At 39.5% G+C, this 22,232-nt stretch overlaps 1 protein-coding gene across 7 annotated transcripts in view; it reads left to right on the top strand.

Moving 5' to 3' along the window:
* The window catches only part of LOC129185227 (intermembrane lipid transfer protein VPS13B-like), a 319,375-nt gene that overhangs the window by 104,097 nt on the left and 193,046 nt on the right, over window positions 1-22,232 (top strand). For all 7 annotated transcript variants that reach the window (XR_008572043.1, XR_008572044.1, XR_008572045.1 and 4 more), the window contains exons 20-21: window positions 14,193-14,302; window positions 15,854-15,986. Coding sequence is in view for 4 of the 7 variants with exons in the window: in XM_054782025.1 (XP_054638000.1) it covers window positions 14,193-14,302; window positions 15,854-15,986 (243 nt within the window). In the remaining 3 variants the exon portion in view is untranslated. The remainder of the gene's footprint in view (window positions 1-14,192; window positions 14,303-15,853; window positions 15,987-22,232) is intronic.

The following is a 22,232-nucleotide window of genomic DNA, read 5'->3' as shown; positions in this document are numbered from 1 at the left end:
CCATTCCATGTCTTAGATCCTTTGCTGCAGCAGAGCTCAGTGTTTTGCAACTCTATCTCACACTTTATCCAACATTTTTCTGGGGCCTGACCTCACTGCAACCAAAACATGAGCTGAACACAATCCTTCAAAGTTAGGTAATGCACCATGGACCCATGTTGACCATCCCTTGGGCTCAGAATCAGGGATATGTTCATTTTAGCGTATTGTCTGGTCTTTATTAGTTAGCTCCTCATGAGCTGAACAAGATGAGTGGCTCCACCTAGCCCAGGGCCGGGAATACACACCCTGGGCTGGGTGGAGTCACATATCAAATGTGAACAAGATCATATTTAACCAGTGACCTGAACTGAGAGAATTTGAATACTTGGACTGAATTTTAGCACGGAATACATGCTTACTTTATTTCTGGGTGTGTTCATTTACTCAGTTCACATGCACAGTAGGCATCTATTTGAAGGAGGCATTTACTCTACTCGGAGAAACTGCCTCACTACAGAATTGGAGGAAAGCAAACGCACCGGTAAAAATTAAAAATGGATTATGATGGATTTTAATAGTTTTGTGATTCTTTATTACATCTTTATTGAATTCATGAGTGATTTTAAATGCAGAATTGCTGCTATGATGTCAATATTTAGAGAGCTAAATGCAGCTATCTGCTATGATCTGTCATCAGCTACACGCTGTTATAAATGATAACATTTATAACACAAATCTAACATTTTTGTGACGAATCGTGCATGAGTACCGATGCTTTGCATTACCATTTTTTTAAGACTGCTTTTGGTGTTTTTTCTTGACCACAAATTTTAATGATCATAGGATTATTTGCTGACACTCTCAGCGGGAAACTCATGAATTAAGAAGGAGATGGTAAGTCTGCAACTAGCAAGCCAGGCTAACAGATAACAGACAAAAGAGGATTGCTTAGCGACGTCAATGGCTAAATAAAGGTGGTTGAAAATGTTTACAAAAGGCGTATGGAAAGCATCCTTTACTGCAGTGACGTTGCCAATGAGCCTAAATAAGGCAAAAGTGTCATAGACTGATTAATTATTGAGGATCATCTATGTATATTTTGGCAAACTCCAGTTTGGCCTTCCTATTCTTCTTGCTAATACGTGGTTTGCATCTTCTTTGTACTTTTGTACATGAAGTGTTCTATGAACAGCAGATAGTGATATCTTCACTCCTGCCCTCTGCAAGTTGTTCCTGATGGCACTAATAGTTGTTTTATGATCTTTACAGCTCTCACAATGTTTCTGTCATCAAATGCTGTCTGTTTCTTGGTACACCAGTGGTTTCTTTCTTCTACAGTACATTCCAAATGGTTGTAGTTTCTATGACCAATTGTAGTGCAATGGTTCTGATTGACTGTCCATCTTCTTACAGATACACAATTGCTTGTTTTTCACCTATAAACATTTTAATGTTGTTTTCGCCGCTAGATGCAGTCTGCACAAGTAAAACCAATCCTGCCCAATTTGAAACTGAGCGTAGACATTCAGTGCTAATGATTGAATAAACAATGTAATCAGGCACACCTGGGCAACAAAACACACCTGTCAGTTGCATGTTTCAATACTTTTGCTCACAAAATGGGGTGGGTTCAAACAAAATTTATAAGTTGTGCATCTGGTCCAGATGTAAATGCCTGGAAATAAAAGCTTAAATGATGTACAGTAATTGATAATATATTCACTAATGACTTACATAATAAAGTAAGTGGTCATCAGTGACCACATTATTTGGTTTTTGCAATTTATAACAGAACTACAGAAAAAAAATACAAAAGGAAGAGATCAGTAAGACATCAGTGATCAGCTTAAATTTTGCTTATCATTTTCCCCTCCCCATGCAAGTGAGTGATGCCTAGGCAGAGGGAGGACTTGTAGTCAGAAGGAACGTTGATAATCGTGTTCATGGAACTCCTTTAATGTGGATTGTTTTTGTTTCTGTGGGATTCATCCACTCCAGCAGCTGTCCGCCAGGTGTTGAGCACTTAGTGAGATGTGCTGAATGTGCTTTCATGCTCGGCACGGCAACTTCATTGCCTCTTAAGAAATAGATTCTTTTTTATGTATAATTTTTATTTCCATATTCCCAATGTTGCAAGTTTGTAGTAGAACGATGGTGAGGGACCGACTCCAAAGGAGTCGGTTGCCAGTATTGTCCAGTATTTGATATTTTGCATTTGATTTTTTATAATTTTTCATGATGGCATGAAAATCACGTCACTTAACATACCCGAGTGACTTTTGTCTCCTATTTGCTTCTCGGCCAACTTGGTGATGATGTAACGTCTCTGATCAATCTTGATGCAAATTTGATTTCAATAAATACAATTATCGGCCATCGGAGGCATGAGAATGACATATAGCTATACCTTGACAGGGAGATCTTGCTGGTCCGACTGATTTTCTTTGCTATGTCGTCTTCTGAGCTATGTAGGGCAGTGGGCCTGCTGTGTTCATAACACACTAATGGGCTCAGTTAATACCGGGTTAAATGTAGAATGCTTTCAGGAACTAAACACAATACTGAGGAGGGTTGTAATTCATTATTCATCAAGGTCTTAATGGTTTCAACTTTCAACTATTAGAGCTGTCCCACTATACTTGGTGATTTTTCTTTCCGTCCACCATCTCTCCTTCCATCTTTTTCCAACTTGGTTTACTCGGGCCACCTTCCTGACATTTGGCTTCCAGTCAGTTAGACAACGACAACCACCTGTGCCACAGTTTTGAAACACTGCTTGTTTGCTGCTTATGTTTGCTCCACAATTAATAAAGGTCATGAACTTCTAATTTGGCACATGTTTCAAATGAATCAATGCCCCTCCAGATGAGGTGGCTCGCTGATCTGGTCGGGATGACTCCCGGATGCCTCGGAAGATGTTCAGGGCACTTCCAACTGGTGGGAAGCTTCGGGGGAAGACCCAGGACACGCTGGAGAGACTATGTCTCTCAGCCGGCCTGGGAATGCCTCAAGATCCACTGGGAGGAGCTGGACGAAGCAGCCTGGGCTTCTTGTATTAAGCTGCTGCCCCCGCGACCTGACCTTGGAAGAAGATGGATGGATGGATGTTTCTAATGAGATTTTCTACTTTTCGCTCTGAACATGAACCGAAGGTGCAGGTGCCTCTTATTACCCCCAGTGTTATTGTGTTGGCAGCTCCCTGCATAACTGAGATAGTGTGTGCAGACATAACAGCAAAGATGAAAGGTAGTTGCAGAGAGAATGTATAAACGTATTCGACACGGCAGTAGTTAAATGGGAGGCATGGTTTGCCACACTTCATGTGTCAAGCTAAGCCATACAAGCTATCAGACCTGTGGAGGAATAGCATACCTCAGGCCCTACAAAGGCACAGCTGGATGGATGGCTCTTTATCTGAATGTCAGGCATACACACTTATTTTAGATGTTTTTCTTCCCCTAATGGAAAACTTTTTTTTTTTTAGTTGCATGAATATGCTCCATGGATTTTTCACCCCAAAACATACATTCTGTATTTTACACCACTCCCATTCACTTTTTCTTCCCTTCTCCTCCGCTGTTGCTCTTTTTCACTCAACCACTCCCCCTCCCTTTCCTTTCTAGTCCTCATGCCCCAGGCAGTTGTATTCATTAACCCTGGTTGTAATTATTTTTGTTTTAGTCTCATATTGCTGACATCTCAACTCAGGGGCTCCTCAATCAGGATTAACCCAAACCACAAGAACTCACACTTCACAGCCTTTTTTTTTTTTTTTTTTTTTAACAGCAGTGACTGTTGCCTGCAATTTCAGTCAAATTAAAGGTTTATTTTATTTAGCCATATTTTCCCACTCAAACCCTCCCCTGCAAAAAAACAAAATCAACTGCTTGCCTTTCAGTTTCTGGGTCCCAGTGGCTACCCTGTGCTCTCTCTCTCTCTCTCTCTCTCTCTCTCTCTCTCTCTCTCTCTCTCTCTCTCTCTCTCTGTCTCTCTCTCGGTCACACAAAGTGGTTCTCTGTGCATATTTGCAATACCGATGTTAAGATCCCACAGGTGGCAGCAACGTGACAATCTGCTATGAGATTTACTTTCTTGGCAAGCTTTGGTATCATTAAGCAATAGTTAGCAAAGCTTGCAAATCTTTTTTTAACGAAGAAAGGCGGCAAATGAAAAGCAGTTTTTTCCAAATTTGTGAGGTTTTATTCTGAAAATCTATTAAATGACTGCTATTTTTCCCCTTACAGAATATGTGTAATGCTCTTTTGGCCATCTTAAAGCAGTTGTTTTGGTTCCACCAGTAGAGTCCACCAACTCATCTTCCTGCCCCAAGGGCATCTTAGTCTCAACACAGTAGTAATAAACTCTCAACACAGAGTCTGTGAGTGTGTGCGCGCGCGTGCGCATCAGCAGTAGTCATAGACCAAGCAGTAGTTGTAAAACTTCATCACTTTGAATGGTCCTTCGGGGGTCCTGGACTCCTCTCTCTGTGTGTGGTTTGACCTGCTTTGGCCCTCCAGGCCTCACATGCCCACTTAGATAAACAGGCAGTAAACACAGGCCGTTCAAGCACCACTCTCTTTTGCTCACTGCATATACAAGCTCGTCAGATGAAAGGATGAGTTCCCGACACTATTACCTTAATCTAACCTCTGGCTCATAATTAAGAGTCCTGCCACCATGCTCATAAAGCTTCTAATAATAGTATGAGACCCACCTTACATCTCAGACTCACAGCTTGTGTGTGCGTTAAAATGTATCGCCTCTTTTAGACAGCTTCTTTACGAAACAACGAAGTGCACCTTTGCGGGAGGCATTTATTTGCTTATAAAGTTCTCATGCATATCTAAAAAAGCAAATTCGGGGAGAAAAAATAATTATAGGCGCAATAACTTCTGTTTTAAAAATAGAATAATAATTGTTAATTGTATTATTATTATTATAATTCCTTACACTAATTTTAATCTCTGAAGAAAAATTCACAGAGAACCAGACCCCACAAACGAGCAGGGAGAGTAATTGAGTATATAAACTGCGTGTATTCATGAGCTAGGTTTAGGAGTTTTGCCGTGCTTAAGGGCACTTCAGCAGTTGTCAGGATGAAGATGCAGACATTTTTATCAACCAGCTGCAATTTCTTTTCTTTTTTCCCCACAACAGGATTCAGACAACTATCCTGTGATTCTTACAACTGAGCAACTGCTGACCATGATGATTTGTGAGGCGGTATATTTACAAAATCAGGAAGGGATCAAATCATTATATCTCTCACAGTGAGTTGCAGATGGTCCATACACTAAAATCACACGGGCCGCTGTCTTTTTACGTGACAGTGTTAATGGCAGCTTACGGGTACACACGCTATAAACACTTGCTTAATAATCTGTTTGTGTGCAATCACAAGTGACGTCCTCTGAAGACCACACTGTTGTTAGTTTCACGTTTCAAAAGCACCGCTTCATTCAGCAGTAGCTAATAACAAGCCAAGTGTGCTTTAAAGCTGTTGAACACACTGTACAAAGACGGATACTCTAAACATACATGTGGGTCCCAAGAAAGTGGTCATGTTGTAATGTTTACTTTAGAACGAACAGGATTGTTTTTCTTTAATGATCAAATATAACGAGCATAATGAGCGTTCAAATACATGCCAGTGTGCATAAACAACTTTTACCATTACTACTTAAAGGATTTGTGCCTTACATATGGCACTGTGATATATGTCTCAATTGAAAGCATTGCTTAATGTGAGAACATTATGTTGGGCATGATAACTTATCTGCGATTGGCTGGCAACCAGTCCAGGGTGTACCCCGCCTGTCACCTGAAGTCAGCTGGGATAGGCTCCAGCATGCCCCCGCGACCCTAAAAAAGAGGAGAAGTGGTATAGAAAATGGATGGATGGATGATCACTTATCAAACAAACATGCAGGTAAAAATAAATACAGGCCTTGCTTCTCTTTTTTTTCTGAATAAAATACTTGCAAAACTGCAAGACTTCATGCATGCATAGCAAATTTTGACCGTACCATCCTTGAGCTTACCTCATATATTGCAAACCATCTGGCCACTGAGAGTGCTCTGATCTGTGCTCAAGTTGGGTACACTTCGGTATAAGTTTGGCACACTTGGGCCCGATTGCCTGCATACGTGCATGCATGTATACAACTTCGCCATCTTGTCAGTTATTAGTGACAACTGACACGATTCATAAAGAAGAAGAACTGGTGAACCATTTTGATTTGTTTAGTTTATTTTGAACATAGATACAAGGTTACGTTGGAGTACATCTCATGCTTACTATTTTAAAATTCTACACATTCCAAAAGAAGTTGGAAGAAGCAGAGCATATTTAATCCTACCCGTTCTCAATATCACAGCGATCACTAATAAATTTGTTCACTTCCTGTGTTCAATGTCAACATTTAAGTTTTGACTGCCTTGCCAGGTTTTTAGTCAGCAGGTTCGGAGAACGTGTCATATACATGGAAGAAACTCCAGCTAATGACAGACATTACATAGTTGAACCACCGTCTCAGCCGTCATGATGGACTGAAAGAACTAAGGTTGAACTGTATACCAAAAGCTGATAAGTAAGCTGATGGATAGCAGCGACAAGGAGTTTTCAAGGTAACTGTGCAAAATTCAGTCTGTCTGTGGGAATTCAGCAGCAGAAGCAGAAGTCTGTTTATTTTAATAATCTCAGAAGCGTCTCCTACGTTCCCCTTACATTACAGTGGAGCTCATTTTGAGTTCACACGGTGCACTTTATATCCATCATGGATATAAAGCAATCAGAACCTTGTCTGTTTTGTCTCTCATTAAGACGACTAGCTATCTTGTTGACAAGACCCAGGTCACATTTGGTCATGACTTAAAGCATTTTGCATTGGTGTGACGTGAAATGAGCAAGACAGAAACAATGTGTTATGTAGTCATAGCAGAAAAATGATTTGTACCGAAAGCATAGGAGGATAGATAATAGCTGGCGTAGTCTGAAATCCAGGCATCTTGTTTCATTAGGGGCACGGGCAGGAGTTGTGTTTTGCTGCTTTTTTTTTTGCTTTTCTTTTTTTTAACACAGTTAATGATAATATATGAAGGCAAGGAGTTTACTATAAAAGGGGATTTTTTTTTATCAACATCTGGTGCTCAACTGCAGTGGTCTTCTTGAAGCACCTCATCTGGCCTCACTACTGGTTGTATGATGCTTTCCCATGGTTATACAGATTTTCATCATTTTAATCATTTGAGATGTTATTGTAGAATTAATTTACATTTGTGGTAAAAACAGATTTGGTATTGCAAAGATGCACTATACAGTGATGCTTCTTTTTTTCACATCACTGCTTTTGTTATGGATTTTGCACATTTTATTGATACTCTTCAGCGATTCATCATGTTGAAAGTACTGCATTTAGAATGAACTTATAATTTTATGTTTTCAACGCTATGCAATTTGATCCACAGCTAGGGTTTTCCCTGCTGTTTGTCATTTCTTACACTGATAAAATAGCTTGACTATCACTTGATGAGAAACTCTCAAAAACACAGTTTATTGCATATCTGGTTTATCAGTATGCAGTATATCAGTGCATTTTACATGACATAACATAAAGTGATTATAGTCATCCCATAAATCATATACATACAGGCCCACCCAAATGAGCTTTCTTTTTATCCCCTACTCTTCTATTCATTTGGTCTTGCATGTTTTGTTCTTTGAATGTACAGTATGTCTGCCCTTCAGTTACATATACTAGTTGAAGATTAAGCATACATACTCCTCTGTCTAGCTGTTGCCATTATAGCATCCTCACCTAACAACCACATACACACATACACAACCCTAAACCGGGCAGGCTTTCTGTACGCCAAGAGTCTGTTTCCTGTCATGCCGGCCTGTGTCCTTCCTGAGCCCCTGACTTCTTCTGCAGGATCACAGCCCCACGTGTAAACAGCAACAGAGTTAGTTTGTGTTGTAAAATATTTGTCTCACAGCATCCATGTTCGCACATCAAATGGATGCAAATGGAAACACTTCCATAACTTGACAAAGGTGTATGCACACATTTCTTTTTACTGATACATAATATGTAATGAACACACTGTTCCTTGAACCCACCCACACACAGCTGAGTCCTTTTTCAGTAGTGTCAACAGCTCCTGGTCTGTCACATGCATGCATACACATAAACACACATACATACATACAGTTACCAACACTCACACCGATTCACAAAGCCGCAGAACACCTGTCGGACTGCATGGCTCGCTCCAGGACACCTTCAAGTCATGAGCTCATCGGAAAAGCAATTAAAGGCAGCGTAGGCCGTGCACGCTTGCGTAATGTTTTGTTTTGCTACTTGGCTTCGGAATTAACTAAATCTGTCAGAAGTCATCAGGCTGACTTGAGCTGGGCTATATTTATTTATTTTCAGTTGGAGAGACTGGACACAAAGTCCCAGCACTGCCTCATGTCCCACAATGAACCAATTCTGAGGGGGCGATTAGTTGGCGAAAAGACAATCTCCCCCCTCTTTTGGGGGGAGTGGGGTTGAGCATGTCTTTTTTTGCCTGTCTGAAACTGATGGTGGGGTCATTGCCCTGCAGTTTGAAAGCTGTGCCCTTTTAAAGGTTGTGCCATCTTTAACCCTTGACTTTAACCCTGGTCCTTTGGGGAACATGGTGTCGTTCATAGACTTTGTGTTCGTAAACATGCGAGTAATAAACATGATTTAAAAGGGTGTCAATTTAGAAAAAATGATTTTAAAGATGACATATTTTTGGGGTCAATGGGGGGAGGGGGGGTGGGGGGATGGGAGTGGGGGGAAACGACCCTGAACTAAGTTTAGGTCTTGCCTTAGCCCGGTCTCGTGCTTCAATGTGGCCTTAGGCTAGGAGCAGGCTGATGTCAGACAGCCATAAAACAACACCAGCAGCACCGCGCTCTCTTTTAAGTCTACTGGTCTTAAGTCTATGTAGAGGAAAAAAAAAATCACCTTTGACATTAATAGGTCCATTGCGGAGGAGTCAAGGTAAGTGTGTCCTCATATGTCTGCACGTACATGTTGAGCTGCACCCACTAGTGTTTTCTTGAGGAGTAATTTAAGAAGTAAGAAAAACACATCTGTTATCATTGTCATCACTTTCTGTAATTACCCATATGCCACCCTGTTAGAGCAGAGAAAACAACAGTTAGCCTCCTGCCGAGGTCGGTTCGTCAGCATGTTAGGCTGTTTCATGCTGCTGCTTCAAAGGAGATGTCACTCTGCGTAAACACAATGATGGAACATGGACATTCTGTGTAATCGGTAAAGCCTTGATCTTCATTGCACCAAAAAAACAATTTATTTTCTGTGTTGCTGTCAGGCCAGTAAAGAGAGAATGCATTTTGACTGGAATTAGAGTGTATCACATTGTCACAGGTGTCTTAGCTGTATTCCTGCTTTGTACCTGATTTGGGAATAAGAGCTGGTTTGGCCGCGTAGAAGTGGTGGCAATGAGACTATTTTTTTTTTCTTCTTGCAACACGTAATTTCTCTGTGTGATTCATCAAGCCAAAAAAACATGTTTGGAACAACACTACTTGCAACAACACCTGGCAACCAAAGGTCTGCTCATGATTGAAATGAACCTTGTGAAGGTTCCCTTTTGTAATGAGAATAAAGCTGTATTTTTCCTATACTTTAGTGGCTTGATGACAACAAGATGAGCTGTTTTGCTTGAGATAGTTATATTCAGTTATGCACAATCACGTTTTACATGAACATTTGTCTCTGTAATAATTAAACTTTTTTGAGGTTTGACTGCCATACTTTACCCTATATAGTTTCCCCACAACACTTTGTTTTAACATGTTACTGAATACAGGAGGCCCTATGTCTACGTACTGTTACTGTGGCCGCATAAGTCGAGTTTTATACCTCAGTTCACACCGAAGTACTAAAAATATCTGACAAAAACATTAAATCCAATAATTAAATGAAACATTAATAAAACAAGAAGCTGACAACTCCTTACTATTATAAACCCTGTGATTGGCTTGCACATGAAAAGGATGTTTTTCAAGGGAGGGGAAATGCAGTCTTACTGGGAGGAGGAAGTCTCAATAGTGAGACCACAACACTGATTAGTTAGCACTGTTGATTTCATACGTGTAGATCCTTTCACATGTTCAAGGATACCATCTTTATCCTTCATGATGGTTGCAACAGTCCAACTGCTTAGATCCAGCATGTGGCCAATGTTGGTCGGCATTTCTCCACTTTCTGAACATTTTACGATGTCTAATTTCCTGTCACTTTTCACTTTCATCTTCTTTGACACATCGAGGAAAAGGCTTCTTGAGACGTCATCTGTACTTCTGTGAAGAAGGTGTCGGACGTTTCGCTCCTCATCCGAAGAGTTTCGTCAGCGAACTAATAAGTGCTGGTAGCTTAGGCCTTAAATACAGTAAGAGTGGGCGGAATTGGTGTGCCAACACCCTCCTCCTATTGGTTCCTTACCCTAAACCTGGGCGGAGTAGTGGTATAATCCTTTCCTGCTATTAACACCTCCAATAAAAGGGAAGTGTCGCTCCCTGAGTTGGGTATGAACGACTCTGATACTGGCTCGTTAGCATTTATTGTTCTGGCTTGGCCCTGGCTTCACCTCATTTGCAAGACTAAGAGCTGTGGGTTTTGGTCTCAGTAACCTGCTGAACACAGGGTCCAAATTAAACTTCAAACCACCATTCCGATTCAATGATGGGTTCTGTTGTTTGACAAAAATAGCTTCCTTTACTCCTCTTTCAAACCATCTGTTTTCTTTGGCCAAAATCTTTACCTCGCTGTCCTCAAAAGAGTGATTGGTAGCTTTAAGGTGTAGATGTACTGCTGATTGAGGACCACTAGAATTGTCCCTGCGATGTTGATAAAGCTTTTTTTGGAGCATTTGCTTAGTTTCCCCAATGTAGTGCTCTTTGCATTCCTCATCTTTACAGTGGATGGAATAGACCACATAGCTCTGTTTTTGGTTTGGAGCCTTGTCTTTAGGATGCACTAATTTTTGTCTCAGGGTATTTACTGGTTTGAAATAGGTAGGAATTTTTGTGTTGCCATAAGATCCTCTGGAGTTTTTCGGAGACCCCCGCTACATAAGGGACTACCACTCCTCTCCTTTTTGCTTTTGTGGGCTTTTGGGTTTCTTTCCCTACTCTCTTCTTTTGTCCTTCCTCTGTGTGGTGACGTGCAACTATTTATTATTACGTCTACATATTCTTCCGCTGCACGCTTCTAACTAGTTATTTTTTTGTACTGTATTAATAATTTATGGGAGTGCGTTGTGATCACAAAACATCATTGTAAAACAAGGATTGTCTGTACTGAGTGCATCTTCACTGTTTAACTCATTCAGCACTTCAGGTATTTCAAAATTTCTTGACAGTTGCACAGTGTACTGTTGCAATATCAAAAAGCTCAGCTCATTCAAGACACCCTGGGCAGCTATTGACACGTTCCCCTCTAAAAATTCAGTAATTCCACATTTTCTGCATAAAACAAATATTATAGAAAATAAATGAAACAAAACATTTACTACCTTCAGGGCATTTGAGCTAACAATTTCGGCATCCTTAAAATGCTCAATTTCCCCTTCATTCCACTTTTTTCATAACCCAATCCCCTTTGACCTTGAATTCTTACTACTGTCACATTTCTCAACTGAGGCTATGTTGTCTAATGTGAACGCAACGCATCCGGGAAGAGACGTGCATTCGCACAAAACACGATGGAAGTAAAACCATGGCCCCAGTTTGTGTTCTCTCTCCTGGCACATTTGCGACATTTGCAAGGATTTTGTGCAATAGGAGTGAACATTTTCTTAATTTATTTTGTGTAGGATTTCAAGAAGGAAATTGGCATGCATTTTTGCTAAGGCAGTTTGTTGCCATGTCTGTGGTGGGATATTGACATGAGTAATCAATTTAAAAACATCATCTTTTCGGCACTGACTGTTTTCTGCTCCCGCACTTGCCTTTTCTCTTCTGTTTTGGTGATGAATTGTGACGGTTGTCGCCTTTCACTGACGTCTCGGTCGTATCTGTGCGTCCCGAACATTCCAGGTGCGGTAGGTTTAGATTTATGACCACAAATGAAAGACGTCTGGGTCATAGTTGAAAAAATTGTAATTGTACCGTTCACACTGACAGTACAATTCAGGTCTGATACAGGTCACACATGAGCACAACAATCCAAAGTGACCTGCAGTGTAAACAAAGCCTGATTCTAAACATTCCAGTGAAACAGTATTAAACTCATTCAGGACATTAAAAAATGGCAATTATTCCGTAATTCCACATTTTATTTTAGTAAAATTCCCCAAATTCTTAGTTGTGCCAATCATGTTTGTGAACCTGAACATTGCTGTAAATTCCGAACCAAATCCAATAAGTCGTAACTTTTCCACAATTCCACATTATCTGTGACAAAATAACTAATTCCACCTTTCTCAAAATATACAAACCATTGTCATTTCTACATTCATCCTATATTTCAATACATTTGTACAAGATTTCAGCTCAACGTCCGCATTCACACACAGTGTCTACAGAAATTCCATTCTCTGGTTGCTCATGCTGTTCTGGTCTATGATGGAACTACTAGAAGTTGGCTTCCAGCACCACAGCCACAGCCAAGGCCCATTAGCCAGCCACATTGTGGTATCGGAGTTCAAGCCACAGGCCTGAGGTTATGATTCCTATTTAGGAAAAGGCGAGCGTGAATGCATGGTGGCAAAGAAGACTGAAGGTGGAAAAAGTAGCGCAAAATGGAGAATGACAGAGAACTGGAAGGTGAAGTGATAGATTGTAATGTGGTGCGGAGCTTGTGATACAAAGAGTAGTGGAAGATGGATGAGCGAACACAAGGGTGGGTTATGGAATACATTTGATGTCAGGATTAATGCCAGAAAAGCTGTTGTTAAGGACACAAGACTTGGGAGGTGCAAGGCAATAGCATAGAGACATTACCATGGAACTGACGGAAAGTAAACGACGTGGGATAATAGATGAAGCAATAGAGGAAGGATTGTTAGTTTGACTTGGTCCGAGGAGAATATGTATCGTTTTTCAGTCATTTTGTTTCCATAATAAACCGTAAGGATTAAAGTACACCTGGTAAACAGTTGTGAGGCACACATTGGTATAAAAAAAAAAAAAGTGCAACAGCGTTTACTGCCGTGCACTACATGTATAACACACTTCACATTACACATGCTTTCAGTCAAGCACACGTTAATTCATAGTGCAAACACACACAAATAAGGTCAGAAATCCCTGCATTGTAAAAGTGAGGCAAATTAGAGCCGTTTTATTTACATTGTTCACCAAAAATAGTAGGCCAGAAAGGAATTCCTGCTGAGCTGGCAAGTTTTTGTAACAAAGTGTATCTGTGCGTAGCATGCAGTGCATGTGTATGTGTGCACAGTTGTCACATCTGCAGGACAGCAAGCAATCAGCCTGAGTGTGTGCACGCATGCACACACACACGCACACACACACGCACACTGGCTTTGGGCCTGAAACAGCAGATTGGGGTCTTGTCCAAAGCCCCATTAAACTTCTTGAAAGTCCTGCTAGAGCTGAAACATCCTCCTGTCGTCATGCTGGGACATTCCACAGCACGCCAGAGACCCTCCACTAATCCTGCCGGCATGGGAATCATTATTGATAGGATCCTAATGCATTACCTCAGGGCTCACTTATTGTTGGTAAAGATTATTTTTTAAGAGTAAACCAAGACCGAGCGAAAGTCTTATATTTCATAGAAATTTATCAGAAGAAAATGTTTTTCTTGGCTTGGAGAGCTACCTCTTTGATCAGTGTAAAAAAAATGGTCCTTTCTGCTCTCCAGCAAACAGCTTTATGCACTCAAACTAGGTATTTTGGACACACTGTGAGACCTTGGGAGATTAGAGCATGGCACCTCGTCCGCCTTTGCACATTGGTTGTTATTAATTTCACTGACAGATATTGATGTTCTTTGTATTTCAATCAAGTTGTTTAAAGTGTCAGTCGAGTACTTTTAAACAACTGTTCAATGTTTGCCAGACAGATGTACTGCATACTCTTTCTTATTTATTTTTTTCCCTCAAATTCATTGTTGATTTGACAAACTGCAAAGTTAGGAATTACACTATTGAAAGTCATTTCCTTCAACTTGTTATGTGTCCAGGTGCAGTTCTGTTGGCGAGTGTCCAGGGCATAGCTATCAATGTGGACCCAATCTTCTGCACATGGCTGCTGCATCAGCCTCATCGAGGGACCAACAGGCAACAGCAACAGGTGTGAGACATTTCATTTATATCGGAATTATTATATATTTTTTTCCATTTTGTTTTGATAAAATGCCTCAACTCAATTATGCTGGTGCTTCATACTCCACAGAACACTAGAAATTCAAGTAGTATCATGCACGTAAGTTATAATTCAGGAAATTAAAATTAAATAAAACATGTTTTTAATGTTACGTAATTTTAAATGTTATCTTAATATTACACCACCTATTAGAAACATTTTAAGCTGTTGTATGTCACATGAAGTAACTGCCTACAGTAGCCATCACCGAATAGCAAACCTCTGTCCAGATACGGACCCAGTGATGGCCCTTTACGGACCTATGACCAATTAAAGTGGATGGGAACTATAATATAATAATATTAACATATAATCATGCTAGCGGACGGATTGCAGTGTAGATTGTGGGTGTAATGACTTCAGTTATCGCGGTTACGTGATGGCAAACGCGGTGACGTCACTCAAAATGAGCCCATGAAATTGTTTATTTCCCGAAATGTGAATGAGAGAACCATGGCTTGCTTCAAAGTAAGAAAAGTTGATAGAGAAAACCGAACATTTAAAACTGAATGGCGGGACCAATACATGTTCAGTCTTCCAAAATCCAGTGTTGTGCCTCATATTCTCTGAAACTGTAGTGCTGGTCAAACGCAGGAATGTGACGCGCCATTACCAGACAAAACACAGGCAGTGTCCACCGAAAACTGGTGTAAGAGGACAGATAATAAAATAGCTTATAGCCCAGTATGAAAAATCTGCCAGAGTTTTAACACATTCATTTACAGAACAGCAATGTGCAAATGTTTTCACTAAGTATTGTGTGGCTATTGGGACAAAACAAAAACCCTTCACTGACGCGAAAGTTGTTGCTAATAATAGGCTGTATTCAGCCATGAAACATCCATCCATCCATTTTCAACATGAAAACTCCCCACAGAAATGCCCAAGGTAGAATCGAATCTTTCTGATCTCCAGACTGTTACTGTGTTGGCCAACATGCTAACCACTAGACCACCGTGCGGCCTCCATGAAATAGCATGATGTATTAATTCATATAGTTAACTAATGTACAATAGTTTGCTATATAGTAGTTTGCACTTCCCTGTGTGAGAAGGAGAGAAAATGACTTAATCTCACCGACTCCTTACTCAGGAGGTTATGGCTGTACAAGGATAAACACGTTACAAGCAGGGCGACTTCTCAAGGCCTGGTTGTTTTAGGAAAGACCTTTAGCTGAAGGCCAAAGAACAACCTTGAGAAACAGCACAGAAGAAAATCATTGGTGCCATTTTTGGGGAGGGGGTATTGGAAAATGCTCATAATTGTGTGGCATAAAATGACAAGATTAAAGAGGAAACATTTTCTTGTAGCTGGTTGGATGAGGAGATGGGAGCGCATGTGTTACAGAGAATCAGATCATTTTTAAAACGACCAGTGGGTTTTTTCAAGTCATCATAGTTGCTCAACAGTATTGTTACAACAATTTAACATATACCTATTTATTGTATAGTACTCATTCATGCTGTGTTATCATCGCAGAATCCAGGCCCAGTTCCATTGGCAAAGCGGAGAGAGGACGACACGTCAGTAGGGAGCACACCATTGGTGCAACAAACCTCCAATCAAGCCTCCGACTATGCCAGCAGTCCTGTCAAAACGAAGACTGTTACAGGTAGGCTTACCAAGCCCAAAATAAACCATAAATAACATTACAGCTACAGCTTTGTTTTTATTTTCAGTTGCTACTATGATTTAACCACAATGCTCTACTCCCTACTGTAACAATTTATAATTGGCTTTGGATACCAAGAATTGAGAGCTCAATGCTTGGTGGTGTATAGCCAAACTCTTTGGGAACCCCTTTGGCCAAATTGTCAAAATGTAGTTATTGCCAAAAACAAGCAATATCTGACATGGCAATTACCTAATCCAACTCTGACCTGAAACTCTGCTGTAGGAATAATGATGTGATTCAATGTTAAAACCTTTCCGAAATCCAGGAGAATACTTAATCATAATTTTGACATGACACTAGTATATTCACTAATATGTTATGACTTTTCAGCCATTTTATCAAATATTATATTGTATAATACAATCACCTAATGTCATAAATGAATTCGACATTGAAAGACAATTTATTACACGTGGTCCTCGCTTAGCCAGGTACCGTGTTACGACGTTCTGTAGTTATGAACACAACAATTAAATAAAAACGGAATTTCTTAATTTTGGTCTGTAAACACCAGACTCGCTCTATACGCTTCACACTGCAAGAATGCAGTGTGTGCCTCAAGCGCACAGCTGTAGAATACAATGTGTACCTGTGCAACCACACTCAGGAAGAATAACATAGCTTATTAGTTCACCTTTTGGACTTCATTACTTCTCCTAAGCGGCAGTGCACCAAAGAAAAGGAAAGACATCACAATGGGGTTGAAAAAAACAATGCTCAGAGAGAAGAGAAACGCCCACCAATGTTAGCTACTCGTTTGAGCCGAACCTCTTGACTATAGCGACCATCATTAAAGATAAAGATTATTGAATGCTAATGAATACTACAGGGATCATGTATTCCATGCACTGTTACAAGGAGATCTGGGAGGAGAAGAGGAGGTTATTCTTCCAGACTGGACTGGGATAACATGTTAAGAAGGTAGGACAACAAGAGGGATAAAAGTAAGAAGTTGTTCTCTTTTTTTTTATTACTGTTTAATTTAATTATTGTATTCTATCTTTTTATTACTTTATTTTATATGTTCCTCTTGTATTCTGCGTACAGTGTGAGTGACTTAGGAGTTATTTTAGGTCTATTTTAGCTATAAGTTCTGATTTACACTAAAACCTAACGTACACCACAGTCTAGGAACGTAACTCTTTCGTAACCCAAGGACCACCTCTATTTGTCATAGTATATGAGGAGCACATGGTATGATGGTGACTGTATAAACAGGATGTCTTAATGAGCGCTCAATTATGTTATGTGAAGAAACAATGCTCTTGGACATGTGTTCAATTTGGCTAGATTATTATGATGTAGTTTTGGCATTACTGTGTCAGTGGTGTTTCCGGATGAATTACTTGATGTTGTGCATAAAAATGTATTCATCTTTTTTTGCCAGCTGAATGAAATATACAATCAAAAGCAAATTGTATTGCTCATCTGGTAGATTTTTGTTGATGTTGGTAATGGCTGTGTGTATAACTTTCCTAAACAAATTCAACATTTGGCATGTGGTTGAATTGATAGACCATAAGGATTTCAAAAAATGTAAAGCTGTTTTATCTATGAAATTGATTATGCTTTGATTGGCCTGAGCGCATCCTCCGAGAGACCACAAATGAATAATTTTCGAGTGAGATAAATTATGTTTTTGTAAGTAATTATGTGAAATGGCCCAGCTAATGTTTCACTTGTGTAGCTGCTCCAGAGAAAAACCTTGTTCTATGATAACTCAAATATGAGTATACAGTCTTGGAAAAAATGATTAGACCACCCTTGTTTCTTCACTTTATTGATCCATTGTAATGCCTGGTACAACTAAGGGTACATTTGCTTGGACAAATATAATGATGATAACAAATATAGCTCATAAGAGTTGAATTTAAGAGCAACATCCATGGTTTTCTTGATAATAACCAAAATCACTTAAGTTCTTACATTCAAGATTCAAGATTCAAGAGAGTTTTATTGTCATGTGCATGGTAAAACAGCAGTTATACCATGCAATGAAAATCTTATTCTGTTCATTCTCCCAAGAAAAGAAAGAAAACACAAGAAAGAATAAGAACATAAGAAACATAAACACATAAACATATGTACCAATAAATTAAGCAACAAAAACAGAAGAGACATTAATACAAATAAATAATACAAATAAATAAATAAATAAATAAATAAAGTGCTATGAGTGTGTGCTTGTGTTGCGTGTGGCGTGTGTGAGTGCTTCGTTGAGAAGCCTGATGGCCTGTGGGTTAAAGCTGTTTGCCAGCCTTGTGGTCCTGGACTTCAAACTCCTGTAGCGTCTTACATGAATAGCTACAGCAATGCACTGCCAAAAAGTTGAACTCTTATGAGCTATTTTTGTTGTCATTGTTATATTTGTCCAAACAGAGGTACCTTTAGTTGTATCAGACATGAACAAGAAACTGAAGAAACAAGGGTGGCCTAATAATTTGTTCCATGACTGTATATACTGTATATATTTTTTTCATATGGCTGACCATATCCAATTACTTCAACTTGCCCTTAAGTGACTGGCCACACCCACGCACACATACATGGAAATTTAGACACATACAGTAAATAATAAAAAAGTTGCTGACTTGATGTACTTACATTTGAACTTCATAACCAACTCACACAGTATGATGAAAGATTTTGGACAGGGACACAAGCCTTGTGGTGTGTTTTGGTAAAAGTAGTGACATTAAAAAAAAAGTCAACATGCAGGAGTAAGGACACATATAGCAATATGAGTTGAATCACATTGTGCCAATCATGTTTGTAAACCTGAACATTGCTGTGAAATATTGTATGTGGAATGTCGGCAACATAATATATGAACTATGTATTGATGCCATCCAAGACAGCAAGAATTATTGTGCTTATGACAAACCATGAGAGAGAATTTAACAGGATTATAGTATGCTCAAAATGACTGCATTCTGATATTTTACAGCGATGACATTCATTCTTTTCTGCTTCCAACCAACCCCACGATATAGTTTGAACATGAGTATTTGATAGTGCCCACAGTGTTCTTATTTGGCGCTGTTGCTATGGTAAATTTCCCTGGGAGTGAAGACATTGTTATGCATGACACATCATTGCTGGGTTGCAAACAAGCGTATTCGTAGGTAGCCATCAAGTGAAGCCAGAGTGAAAATGTCGCATACATGAGCTGTTCAAAAAATTATTACGAAGATAGTCCATCATCAAGGGAAGAAAGGTCAATAAACAACCAAAAACCGCACCTTTGCCTGCTGAACCTCTCACTCTCATCGAGTGGAGGCGAGTATGAACACGCTCGAGTTTGAATAACAACAAGCAACATTTATACTAAAACCACAGTTAAAATACTGTTGGAACTCGAAAATGCCAATGAAAATGGGAAATGCAGAAAGGATTGCCTCACAACAGAAAAATATAGATTGGTCATTTACGCATTCCGCTTCATTTAAATACTCCAACTGTACAAGTGACCAAATACTCAATAAACTCTACAAACACACCTCCGAGATGACAAAGCCTGGAAAAGTAACATGTAAAAGAGGGGGAAAAAGTCTGCACCAGTCGTGTTCAAAGCTGTGACGTGATCATGTTAGTTTACAATAAATGGTATTTATACCCGACACCCCCATGGAAAAACAGCACAGCGAAACCATGTAGGACACATACAAGAATGTATTAATGCAGATAAACATATTAGAAATGCTATTTTTATCTGATAAATTTATTATGTCTGATGCAGAATATTTGCGTTTGATTGCCTCGTTTCCAACTATATCATTATGTCGTGCTTTTATGCAACACACCATGCACACTTACACAATAGGAGCAAATAATTCAGCAGCATTAATCTGGCAACCAATGTACAAAGATACTCAGTGGCTATGTGCCCCCCTCACCTTTGTGGACGCTGGAAGTAGCACAGACAGCTTCTAGGTGACGTGGTTGCAACGTAGTAATTTACACTGTGTTGTGCAAATTTTGAATGTTATTTGAAGTGATGTTGGATTTGATTGATCATGATGATGATGATGCCACTGGGGAACAAAAAAATAGATTTGGGGTATATTTGATCCACTAAGTAATGATATGACCTTCAGTTCTTTCTAGTAGCTTGAGTGTTTAAGATAATGCTCCACATCCATAAATGTACCAGTATGTGTTTCCATTTAAGGCTGTTAGCTTTGTCCAGTATTATCGTGTATGTAATTTGATCATAAATAATTTAATGGTGCATGTAGGAAACACTTTTGTGAATCAAAATGTTGGTAACAATTATTTGTAGAGTCGTCATCCCCGATTGGTTGCATGCACAACTGTTAAGGGTAGGTCATATTCCAGTAACCTGAGCTGATGGAGAAAAGCTAATGGCATATTTAGAGTCAGTGACCAAAATTTATCACCAAAATTTTTATGGAAGATATGAGTTGGTTTATGTATAGTTTAAAGTCAAATTGGGGTTAGGGTTTGTCGGTTTTCACTGTTTTTGCACCTTCTCCTGCCAAGTTTCTTTTTAATTTTTTTTTTTTATAAAGCACAATATTGTCATAAAAAGTAGCATACACAACTTTCAGGTCCTGTTCTGTGTGTAGGCAACTTTTTTTTAAATGAGACCTCAGGTCTGTACTGAGGGGAAGCCCAGTGTCACTCCCAAATGTAAAAGGTTATAACAGGCAGACAGCCAATGTTATTTTCTCGACAGTAATATAAAATTATGTGCATATAGATTATCATATTTTTTTACTTAGAGCTAATGATTTCCCTAAAGAAAATAGCCGCAACTTGGTATAATAAATCACAAACCACGAGGTAAAAAACAGGCTCAAGAACCGTCGTACTTACTAGATGCTTTACTTTCAACTACTCTTTGAAACACATGCCTGGCGCATATGATGTAAAGAGAGCACTATGCCGTTTTGTTACCACATTGAGCATAGCTACAGTTTCATTGTAATCAAGGGGACTTGCCTGCAGCCTTTTGGTAGGTGCCTGTTAATGTTTAGGCAAATGTACAGAGACACACATAACCAGCTCACTGCAGATCGGCTCCCCAGAAAGCGCTGGGGGCAAGGTGATATCATGCTGTACTTTTGTTGCAGTCCAGCTCAAATCACAGAAGCAGTATCCTCTCCGTTTGGCAAGTAAATACGTCACTCTGTCTCCTCTCAGATTTTACTCGTTGCATGTTAAATATACATTTTCTGTATTTTAAAAAATACCATTAGTGATTATTACCATTAGTGTTCCACTCAGTGTTGCCACACGACAAATGAGAAATTGTTGTAGCAAAAGTTTAAAATTATCACATTTTGAGGAAAGTGTTTGTACATACCAATGCGACGTTGCTCAGGACCATACTGTAAAACGTCAACACAGACCGTGTATAGTATAGCTTATAATGCAGTTTCACATTTCGATAAACTAATGGCACTGTTGGAAAAAAAGTTTCACTGAATACCCCTGAATATCTGTCATATTTAACCACCATCTTATCATGTAACCACCATCTTATCATGTGTCAAGTAGGGCTGTCAAATATAACACGTTAATGCCAATAACTCATTTATTTCATTAATTGTTCGATTTTTTTTAGTGTAATAAACGCATGCACACCAGAGCAAGCACGCCTCTCTGTTATGACCGCAGACAGAATTGCAGTGGAGCGTCCCCACACAGTCAAACAGTCTGACACTCTTTTATAACTTCATTCTAACTTGAACACATCAACAGAAGTACAATTCCAACACCATATACTGCATGTATCTCCAGCTCACACATCTCTAGTCCGTTCATCCCGGGAACGACACTTCCTCATTCTCATTACAAGAACGCAAGATGCATTCAGGGACACTCCGAACATAACATGCTTGTGTGTGCTTGCGCATGTGTGTGTGCATGTGTAAATAAACAGGAAGCTAAAGAAAAACAAAGTGGATATTCTTATCACTCACTTCGTAACTCTTAATTTGGATGTACAATTTCCTACATTTAAGTTTACTGGAAAATACACTGAAAACAAGTAAATTTACCTTAAATTACATTGTCTTTGAATGCAACCCCACCTTGCTTATCATAACACGATTTAAAGTGTGATTCAACTGTTCTGCTATTATGAAATGTTCTGCTACTAGTGTTAGACAAATAGATTTTTCGACTTGTGTGGTATCTTTTAGCTTGATTGACATA

This window comes from Dunckerocampus dactyliophorus, chromosome 7 (assembly GCF_027744805.1).
Source record: "Dunckerocampus dactyliophorus isolate RoL2022-P2 chromosome 7, RoL_Ddac_1.1, whole genome shotgun sequence".
NCBI lineage: Eukaryota > Metazoa > Chordata > Actinopteri > Syngnathiformes > Syngnathidae > Dunckerocampus > Dunckerocampus dactyliophorus.
Note: the sequence above shows the minus strand (reverse complement) of the source record. Positions and strands in the feature narration are given on the sequence as shown.